This window comes from Quercus suber, unplaced genomic scaffold (assembly GCF_002906115.3).
Source record: "Quercus suber isolate HL8 unplaced genomic scaffold, Cork oak 2.0 scaffold_964, whole genome shotgun sequence".
Lineage (NCBI taxonomy): Eukaryota > Viridiplantae > Streptophyta > Magnoliopsida > Fagales > Fagaceae > Quercus > Quercus suber.
In genome coordinates this window covers 138,365-150,125 of record NW_027070384.1, presented here as the reverse complement: position 1 = coordinate 150,125, position 11,761 = coordinate 138,365, and the positions used below count along the sequence as shown (strand labels likewise).

General features: G+C 41.0%; 1 protein-coding gene across 1 annotated transcript; it reads left to right on the top strand.

The window, feature by feature from the left end:
- Positions 1 to 836: 836 nt before the first annotated feature.
- Positions 837 to 1,877, top strand: LOC111989257 (uncharacterized). The gene has a single exon (XM_024021038.1). It carries the CDS (start codon positions 837 to 839, stop codon positions 1,875 to 1,877), a length of 1,041 nt encoding a protein of 346 aa, XP_023876806.1.
- The last annotated feature ends 9,884 nt before the right edge of the window (positions 1,878 to 11,761 follow it).

Here is an 11,761-nt window from a genome sequence, read left to right as displayed (position 1 = left end):
GAACCGCGGATCACCTGCTCACCATCAGGCAGGGAGAGAAGGAGACCTTGAGGTCATATGTGAAACGCTTTACCAGGGAGACGCTGGAGGTGGACGAGGCTGACGATATGGTACAGTTGACAACTTTCAAGGCAGGATTACAGTCTAGGGATCTAGTCAGTTCGCTCGCGAAGAACCCCCCAAAGACGATGGCTGAAATGCTCCTTAAAGCGCAGAAATACATGAACGCTAAGGATGCATTGGCTGTTATCAGGGACGAGGGTAGAACGAAGGACAAAGGGAAAAGGGAAGACGACCGTAGAGGACAAAAGCGAGACCGTCCAGCTCGACGTAATAATGACGGAGTCAGAAGGAAAGATGATAAAAGTCCACGAACGGTAAAATTCACCCCTCTTGTTATGCCTATTGACAAAATTTTGACATAGATTCAAGATGAACACTACCTCAAATGGCCACAGCCATTACATTCGTCCCCTAGCGTCCGTGATAGGAGTAAGTATTGTCGATTCCACAAAGATCATGGCCATTACACTGAAGACTGTAGGGATCTCAAAGAGCAAATAGAGGAATTGATACGAAAAGGGAAGTTGCAGAAGTTCGTAAAGAAGGGAGAATACAGCAAATTCCGAGATGAAAACCAAGGCCAGCATGAGTCCTCGTCGAAGAGCAGAAGTCGTCAGTCCCAACCTCCCTAAAATGTGATCGGGGAAATACAGACGATCTCAGGGGGGCCTGTCACAGGAGGTTCATTCAAGTCACTTAAGAAAGCACACCAACGACAGGTGAATAGCGTCCATATGGAGCCCCCACCAAAGTACAGATGAACTGATCAAGATATGACCTTTAACAAGAATGACGCTAGAGGAGTGAAACAGCCTTATAATGATCCTTTGGTCGTAATGCTTACTATAGAAGGGTTCAACACCAAGAGGGTCCTCGTGGACAACGGCAATTCTGCTGACATCATCTACTTTCCTGCATTCCAGCAATTGAAACTGGACCCAGGAAGACTGCGTCCGTTTGACTCCCCCCTCGTCAGCTTCAGTGGCGACAGAGTATATCCCAAAGGCATAGTGATGCTGGCTGTAACAGTAGGAACGTACCCGAGGCAATTGACTCGTCAGATTGACTTCTTGGTAGTAGATTGTCCCTCGTCATATAACGTCATTATTGGGAGACCAGCGCTTAACAAGTGGAAGGCGTCCACATCCACCTACTGCCTGAAGGTAAAATTCCCAACAGAAAATGGTGTCGGTGAAGTTAGAGGAGACCAAATCCTAGCTCGGGAGTGTTACCAGGCTGTGTTTGCAGCCAAGGAGAACCATACGTGGACGATAGAAGAAAAAGAGGAAGAAAAAACAAAGGCACTGGAAACAGTGGAGCTGATCGAAGGGGACGCAACAAAAACAACCAGAATAGGGACGACCATGAGTCTTGAGACGAGAACGAAGATCATTCAGTTTCTTCGGGAGAACTTGGATGTCTTCGCCTGGAGCCATGACGACATGCCAGGCATATCTCCCGAAATCATCCAACACAGGTTGAATGTGGACCCAGGAAGGAAGCCCATCAAGCAGAGACGAAGAACCTTTGCACCAGAAAGAGACCAAGCTGTCACTGACGAAGTGAGCAAACTGTTGGCGGCAGGCTTCATCAGAGAGGTATATTATCCAGATTTGCTTGCAAACGTCGTCCTAGTAAAGAAAGCCAATGAGAAATGGAGGATGTACATGGACTTCACGGACCTAAACAAGGCCTGCCCGAAGGACAGCTTTCCTCTCCCAAGGATAGACCAGCTCGTAGACTCTACAGCTGGACACAAGCTGTTGACATTCATGGACGCGTTCTCGGGGGTACAACCAGATAAAAATGGCTGACGAGGACCAGGAGAAAACCGCCTTCATTACCAGTCAAGGGCTCTACTGTTATAAGGTAATGCCGTTTGGACTGATGAACGCTGGAGCAACTTACCAGAGACTGGTAAATAAAATGTTCATCAAGCAGATAAGCAGGAACATGGAGGTGTACATTGACGATATGCTCGTCAAGAGCAAAGAAGAACTTGCACATCTGGACGACTTGAGGGAGACGTTTGAAACCCTCAAACAATACCAGATGAAGCTGAACCCTGGTAAATGCGCTTTTGGTGTTGCCTCCGGAAAATTCCTAGGATTCATGGTATCGCAAAGAGGAATAGAAGCAAATCCTGAGAAGGTACAAGCAATAATCAACATGGCATCACCTAAGACCGTCAAGGAGGTCCAGAAGCTCACGGGCCGGATTGCCGCACTCAACAGGTTCGTTTCTAGAGTGACAGACAAATGCCTGCCGTTCTTTAAGACCTTGAAGCGAGCTTTTGAATGGACTGACGAATGCGAGGCGGCATTCCAAGAGCTCAAACGTTACCTCAGCAATCCGCCACTCTTAAGCCCGTCAAAGGAAGGTGAAAACTTGTATTTGTACTTAGCAGTATCATCTACAGTAGTCAGTGCAGCCTTAATCCGAGAAGAGGATAGGAAACAACTCCCAGTTTACTACGTCAGCCAAGCCTTCCAGGGGGCTGAGTCCAGGTACCCAAAGATCGAGAAAATCACATTCGCTTTGATTGTAGCCTCGCGCAAGCTCAAACAATACTTCCAAGCAAATCCAATCTTAGTGATGACGGACCAAACCATCAAAAAGTCTATGAGCAAGCCCGAAGCAGTTGGGAGGATGGTCCAATGGGCGATTGAACTCAGCCAATTCGACATGGAGTACCATCCCAGGACGGCCATTAAAGCACAAGCGTTGGCAGACTTCATCGCCGAGTTTACCTATCTAGACGAGCCCAACTATGCCAGCGAAAACAAAGTGTGGATAATGAAAACTGATGGCTCGTCAGCTCAAGCAAGAGGGGGAGTAGGGGTAGTCATAACCACCCTTGACGGAGAAGTGTTGAGGTATGGAGTTCAACTAAAATTCCCTGCCACCAATAACGAGGCTGAATACGAAGGAATTCTGACAGGCCTAAGGCTCGGGAAAGAGCTTGGGGCTAGGAACCTGCTGGTCCAGAACGACTCAAAGTTAGTAATTGGGCAGATCAAAGGGGAATATGAAGCAAGAGAAGAAAGAATGCAGAAATACCTCAAGTTGACGAAGCACTTGACGAAAGAATTTGAAAAAGTGAAGTTCATCCAAATTCCGAGAAGCCAGAATGGGGCCACAGACGAAGTTTCAAAGATAGCCTCATCGGATGGAGCAGAGTCAAAGATAGACCTGATGATGGAGACACAGAAAAAACCCAGCATAGAAGAAATTTTAACATTTGCAGTCTAGAGCGAAAGTAGCTGGATGACACCCATCATGTCCTTCCTCCAGGATGGACACCTGCCCCAGGACACAGATGAAGCCAAGAAGATCAAGAAGAGAGCCGCCAGATTCATGATTCTCAATAATGCCTTATACAAGAGGGGTTTCTCCATGCCTTACCTGAGGTGCGTTAACGAAGGAAAGGCGGAATACATCCTGAGAAAAGTGCATGAAGGAATTTGCGGGGACCATGCAGGACCAAGATCCTTGGTGAGAAAGATTATACGAACATGGTACTTCTGGCCAACCATGCAAGATGACGCGTCAAGGTTCGTCAAGAAATGTGACAAGTGTCAGAGGTTCGGGAATGTTCAACACCTGCCATCAGAAAAGCTAACGACGATAACATCTCCATGGCCGTTTGCATAATGGGGAATCGACATCGTTGGCCCCCTGCCTCAAGGCAAAGGCCAGGTAAAATTCTTGCTAGTCGTTATTGATTATTTTACTAAATGGGTTGAAGCAGAAGCATTGGCGACCATCACCAAGGCCAGGATCCAGGGTTTCGTCTGAAAGAATATAATCTGCAGATTCTGGATCCCAAGGACGATCATATCAGACAACGGACGACAGTTCGATTGCCAAGGTTTCAGAGACTTCTGCTCAGGTCTAGGAATCAAGAACCAATTTTCATCACCAGGCCACCCACAAGCGAACGGACAGACGGAAGTAACGAACCGCACGTTGCTCAAGATCATAAAAACAAAGCTGGACGATGCGAAAGGTGCCTGGCCAGAAGAACTACCCAACGTCCTGTGGGCCTACAGAACCACGGCCAGAACCCCAACGGGAGAAACCCCCTTCAGACTTACCTACGGTACTGAGGCAGTGATCCCTGTCGAAGTCGGAGTAACCAGCACCCGACGGGAAGTGTTCAACGAAGAAGAGAATGACGATTTATTGCAAGTTGATCTAGACTGCCTTAACGAAGTACGAGACAAAGCCCTCAGCAGAATGACGGAATACCAGAAGAAGATGACAGAATACTACAACAAAAGGGTGAAACTCAGGCTACTCAACATAGGAGACCTCGTCCTACGCAAAGTAACCCAAGCAACCAAAGACCCAACCCAAGGAAAGCTCGGCCCTACTTGGGAAGAACCATACAAAGTCATCCATTACTCCAAACAAGGCAGCTACCATCTGGAGACCTTAGACGGACAAAGGCTCCCAAGGCCATGGAACGTTGAAAATTTGAAGAAATACCACCAGTAGATGTAATTGAAAGGCGTATTCGTCAATAACTATCAATAAATGGATTATTCAGTCAATATTTGTGTTCTAACGGGGTCGCTCAAAGAATCTAACAAAAGCCAAAAAAATGGCTAAGTAGTAAGATTCCACATTGACGGATGTAAACTACTGACGACTATAAAACCCTTAAGAGGGTGTAAGCCATAAAAAGCCAAAAAATGGCTAAGTAGTAAGATTTCACATTGACGAATGTAAACTACTGACGACTATAAAACCCTTAAGAGGGTGTAAGTCATAAAAAGCCAAAAAAATGGCTAAGTGGTAAGATTTCGCATTGATGGATGTAAACTACTGACGGCTATAAAACCCTGAAGAAGGTGTAAGTCATAAAAAGCAGAAAAAATGGCTAAGTAACAAGATTCCGCGTAGACGGATGTAAGTTACTGACGAAGATAATATCATTAAAGGTGATTTAAAAAAAAATGGCCAAGTGGTACGATTCCGCCTTGACGGATGTAAACTACTGACGCTCACAGCTCCAAAGAGGGTGTGTCCCATGAAAAAGAAAAATGTTTCACCAAACACATCACATGTACAATCAAAAGCATATAAACTTGTAAACATAGGTAAGATGCAAAAAGTATGTTAAAAATATCATTGTTTCTTTACAAGCCCATAAACACTGGGCTTAAATATTGTTCCCCAAAAAGAAATAAGTTTCCAAATAAGATTTACAAAAGAAAACGGAGGCCACAATGGGCAACGATCAACCAAAAACAAAAAAAAAAAGCTTAGTAACAGGTTCAGGCTTCGGTAGATGGAGGGGCATCAACGGCCGCATCATCATCAGCTGGGGCATTTCCTGGAGCATCATCAACGGGGACCATGGACAGAGTAGCTTCATCAGCGGCCATCTCTTTATCCACTTCTTCCAGGTCCAAGCCTCCAATGTCAACGCCAGTCGGGTGCTTGACCATGTACCTTCGAAGAAGTTCAAAGCCTTTAAAATACCAGCTGAAGAGCACTGTATTGTACTCGTCAGTGGTTTGAAAGGCCTCAACGGATCTAGCCACGATGGTCTTTAATGATTCCTTGGAGCTCTGAAGCTGCTCGTCCTTCTCCAGGTTCAACTGGCGCTCAACTCTGAGGTCGTCGCCCAAAACCTTGACCTTCTCCTTCAGAGTGGTGGCCTCGTCCATAGATTCAATCAGGTTCTTCTTCAACTTGGAGTTCTCACTCTCCAGAGCTAGCACCTTTGACGAAAGAGACGCCAGCTTAGCCTCTTGAGTGAGATACTCAGAAGCGATGTGTAAGCTTTCTCCCAGAACCTGAAAAGAGGTCTCAGTTTTCTATATATATATATATATATATATATAAAAGAGGAATGAAAGCACTCAAACTTGGACAAGCTTATGAACGTGGCCACCAGCCACTGTGTTGAAGGGGACCCCAGAAAAAGCCTTCAGATCGTCCGCCGTCACTACGCTATGGGCCTTCTCAACGGCCAGCCTTTCATCCCCCAGATCGTGGAGCGAGAGGCATCCCCTTTCTCCTTCTCTTTCTCCGTCAAACGAGGCCTTTTATTGATGGGCGTAGGAAGCTCCTCCACCGAAGTGGATGGAGAAGCAGTCCTCGTCGTCTCAGCGCCGGAGACAGGAGGGGTAGTGGAAGGAGTCCTCCCCACCACACGGACGATCTTTTCCCCTATATTAGATAAGGGCTCATCCTTCTTCGCCCTCATCTTCGCGTACATCTCCTTGTTAAACTTAGACGTCATTTCTGCCAGAAGAAGAAAATTAGTCCCGAAGAAAACACAAGAAATGAAGGAAGAAAAAGGGCCAACACTGACGACTCTGGTACTTACTCTTTTTTCCTTCTATTTCAATATTTTTTAAAACGAAAGCAGATGGCTCAGGCCTGAGGCAGTAGAATGCAAGAGTTCTGGGGTCCACAAGGTCGTCCCAGCTCTCGATGGACTGCGAATATTCAATGGCCTTTTGCATTCGTTCCCTGTACCTGCTCTTGAGCTTTGGTCGTCTCTTCACTAAAAAAAAAAAAAAAATGTGGGTTTAGCAGCCATAATAGTAAACACAACGGAATTCAAGAAGCGAAGAAGAAATATTGACGCACCTAAAGTCGGGGTTTCCCACTGCCGACGTAACCTCGGGAGATCACCCCACAACTCGCCCGAGGGTGTCTCAAAATCGTCCCCAGACACAAAGAAGAACCTGGATTTCCAGTACCTGAAAGAGGACGGCAAACCCTTGACGATCCTAGTCCTTCTTTCCCAGGGCACCAATTCATAGTACCCATGTTCCTTGGACGCCTTCAGACGGTAAAGATAGACAAGCTCGTCCACCTTGAGCATGTCCCCGTCATTGGCTGCCAGCCAGATCCCCATACAACTCACCAAGATCCTCCACGAATTGGGTATGAGCTGCCTGGGAGCAATACCAAAGCGGTCCAAAAGCTCCATGACGAAGGGATGGACCGAGAACCTCAGTCCACAGACGAAGGCAGATTCATAGAAACATACCTTGCCGGGAAAGAAGTGACAGGCCCAATCCCTCTCACCGGGTAGACGAACCCTAACCCTATCTGGGAATTGGAATCTGTCCCTAAATCTACCTAGGGTTTCTGCGTCCAACCCACACTCCTCTTCCTGGGCATAAAAAGCCTTAAACTCTCGAGGGGCAGAATGGGCTGTATCTTCCTCTGCTGGGTTACCACTAGACGACAACCCAGTCTCGAGTTCGCTAGACCTGACCTCTGACATCGTCCTTTCCTTCACTAATTTTTCAAACCACTCGACAGATTGACGCAGAAGAGGCAGTAAATCAGCCAACATAACGGCCAAACTATTGCCCTCATAAACGAAGTTTTCAAGGTAAGGAAAAGTTCCTAAGGCCCCCCCTAATCGAGCAAAAAGGAATGAAATTGAAGGACAATCTGACCTAATCTCAGAGCTACTTAACATGGAAAGCTAGAAAATGCAGAAAATAAAGGGCCTAAGGTACCCCAAAGCCAAAGAGAAAACAAGCAAAGAAGAAGCAGTAAGGAAAGAAGAAATAAAAGATCAGAAAACTGCAACGACAGAGATAAACAAGATAAATAGAAAGCTAAAAAGAAAGACGTACCTCGGAGAAGAAAACCGTGGCGCTACACAAGAAAACCGTTGGGAAGAAAGGCAGAGAAAAGGAAAACCAGAGTAACAATGGAGAAGCTTTTTCGAATAGGTAAAAAGAAAATGATGAGAAGAGGGGAAGTTTAAAACCAAAAATTGGGAAGCCAAAAAACTAGCGGGAAAATCAAGGAGACTCATCATGTGAAGCATTAACTCCCCCATACAAAAGGTGCCACGTGGGCCATAACCCAAAAAGAACCGCCGCAACACATTAAATACAACCCAAAAACCCAACCGCCCACTGCCCAGAAACCTTTCACCTTCCGTGGTCAACACGACATGTCATGACGACCACGGAATCCGGGGGCAACTGATGGGACTGACGAAGTAGATCTTGGAAGAGGTGAGCTAGACCGACGAGGAAAGTCTTCAATGACGATAAGACACTTTACTGACGAGGATAACATTTCATTCAATACTATCAGTAAATGACAAGGACGGTTACGAAACCAGTCGGACAGACCATTGGGACAAAATTGAAGCCACATGATGAGGCCAGAAAATGTTACCCAGAAGGAATTAAAGCCACCATAATTACCTAACGGCTAAGAGCCTACAACAACATATATAAGTCCCTCACGCTCTCACAGAAAGGGAGGTATGAACATTTTGAGATTGATGCTATTTGATTGCTTACTCTTGTAATTCTTAAGACTAACTTTAGCATCGGAGACGTTGTGGCAGGCACCACACCGGTGACCATCCTTGAGAAAACACCCTTGCAGGAGGCTCAGGATCGTCACTGTCCGCATTCATTGACTGACGAATCCACACTTCATCACCAAACTTTATGGAATAAAATCTAAACACCTCCAAAATTTAGGAGGTAAATTCCAAATTTTAAAATGTCACAGTGTAAAATTCAAACATACTCGAATTTCAAGAGGTAAAATCCAAATTCTAAAACTTTAGTGGGTAAAATCTAATCACCCCTAAACTTTAGGGGTGTAATTTGCAATTTACCTTAAATTTTTCTTATACATCATCTTTTAAATGCTTTCCACATGTAACAACCAAACTATCCTAGAGTGACATGGATGAAATATAGGTATAATCTATCCTAGGATGACATATATGTAATGACATGTATAATCTATCTTGTAATAACCTTTGTAATGGAATAATTGTGCATGTGTAATAGTAGTTCGGTCATTTGATTTTATCTTTATAATATAGATTAGTTATTACATAGAAATAATTATTCTTTAAATTGAGTAATGACTGTTCTTGTTTAAAGAGAAATTATTTATTCACAATATTTTCATAATATTTTTACAACAAATCATAAGTGATACGTTGTTATGGGTGAGAAAAAAAGTAATTTAAATTTTGGATTCAAATTACAATCAATAACAATTTACCAAATATAATTTGCTGTAAAAATGTTGTGAACTTAATACTTTTTTTTAATTTTTTTTTTTTTTATATATATAAGATAGAGATTCTACTTTAACATAATCTAAGTGTATGTGTGTGTGAAACTTACTCTCAGAGACTTGAACCCCAGCTTTTACCCCTCACACCCTACAAACACTTATATTTGTGAAGTGGCCACCGCACCAAGGGTGCGTGGTGGTAATACTTCTCATTTTTAAATGGTTATAATAGTTATTCCTTAGTGTATATAATAGATTTTAAAATTAATTAATATATTTCCAAAAATAATAAATTTTCCTTATACATTATCTTTTAGAAGTTTTCCATATATAAGAACCAAACTATCCTAGAGTGATGTGTATGGAATGACATGTATAATCTATTCTGTAATAGTGTAATGGAATACTTATTAATGTAATAGTGATTCAATCATTTGGTTGCATCTTTATACATGGATTAATTATTACATAAAATAACTATTCTTTAAATTGAGAAATGACTATTCCTTTTTAAATGGTTGGAATAAATATTCCTTAGTACATGTAATAGGTTTTAAAATTAATTAATATATTTTCAAAAATATAAATTTTCCTTATACATCATCTTTTACAAGCATTTCATGGATTAGTTGTGAATGAAATAGTTATTCATATGATAGCGATTTAGTCGTTTGGTTGCATGTTTATTATATGGATTAGTTATTAAATAGAAATAGATATTCTTTAAATTGAGGAATGACTGTTCGTTTTAAAAATGGTTGTAATAGATATTCCTTAGTACATGTAATAGATTTTAAAATTATTCTCTTCTTCATGCATTAAAGTAGGCCAATGAATTTTAATTTGAAGTTTAATTCTATATATTAAAAAAAGAACTAACACTTGGAAAGTTTGCTTTTTAAATTTTTTAATTAAAATGTTGTATGGTTTGTGTGGTGTCAATGCTTGTAAATATGAAATAGACATCCTAAGTCTAAAAGACTAGATTTTCTGGGTAGAGTAAGTGCGTAACACCTTCCCACTAGGTAACTTTTTTTTTTTTTAAGAAACAAACACACACACAAAGGGAATTTTTGTATGATTTACAACTAAATATAAGAATCTTTAAATATTTTTAAAAATCCTAAAATATTATCCCACACCAAACGCTATGTAAACTTGTTTGCTTTTAAATTTCCAAATTAACTTCTTGTATGGTTTGCGTCATGTCACTTCTTCTCTGTAAAGATGGGCTTTACTCATCCTAAAAGATAAAAGGATGGGCTTTTAGCACTCAAAATTAGTGGGTTTAAATGGGAAATTTTCTCCCAAAAAAAAAAAACAAAAAACCAAAAAGTGACTTGGACTTAGTCTGTACGACCTTAGAGCAAAGACAGGCTTTCTTCTTTCATTGATGAATTTTCCAAAACCTACTTTTGAATGTTAGAGCCAATTAGCATAAATATGAGAGAGAGTACAATATGAGAGCAGAATTGAAATGATAACCTTTAACAGTAAGTTACAATTATAGTTCATGTTGGATCTAGATTGAGTAGTAAAGCCCATCTTTTTTTATAAAGAAGAAATGTCGCTTCAATTAAGTTCAAAATCATGGGCCAACTTGATATTAAGAATCTGTCTGGTTGGAAAAGAGGAAAAGTGAGAAGATAGAAAATAATAGAAGTATAGAAAAGTGAGAGGATTGGAAAAAATTTAGTTTTTTCTCGTGTGAAGGAATGGAAAAGTAGAGAGATTGAAAACTTTTTGTTTAGTTGAAAAGAAAAATGAGAGGATAGAAGAAGTATTTTATATAAATTTACTTTTACGTCCTTATTTATTTCATTATATAAAATAAGTAATTTCCTTGTAATATAATATTATTATTTATCCATTAAAATTAATAAAATAACATTTTATAAAAATTAAAACATTAAACATATTTATTATTTCTTTATAAGACAATGAAAAAGAAGAAGAAGAGAACTTTGGGATTAATACTAAACAAACCTCGTCAACCCAATAAAAAAAAAAAAAAAAACAGAAACAATTGTACATGAAAGAAGAGTAAAAGCCGAAAAGGAAACAATCATGCCCAGTTTAAAAGAGAGAAACCCAGTTAACGAAAAAAAAAAAAAAAAAAAACAACAACTACGCAGTATGGGCAATTTGGTCCAAACGTTTTTGTACCATTTTCTCTCTAATTGGGGGATATTGAAAGGCTGTTTAGATGACCCATTCTCATGACTCAATTCTCAGTTTTCGTAACTCAATTCTCAAAAATGATGAGACCTATAGCAAAATACTCGTTTGCCTACACCAATACTCTATTTCCATAACTCTGTTTCCAATACTCAATTCTCTACTTTTTGAGTTATGAGTTATGGAAACTGAAAACAACTTTTGGCTGTTTTCAATTTTCAATGGCAAAATTGTAAATATCATTACAAACCGGTCCCACAGTTAGAATTTGCTCCCTCTTTTTCTTCTTTTCTCTTTTTTATTTTATTTTATTTTATCTTTTCTTTTTGTCTTTCACGGACAGACTTGCTCTTCTTCTTCTTTTTTTTCTTCTTCTCACTTTCTGGGTTTCTTTTCTATTCTCCTTTCTTTTCTTTTTTCTTTTCTTTTCTTTTCACGTTGGTTCTTTTTGGTCTTTTTTTTTTTTTTTTTTTTTTTTTTC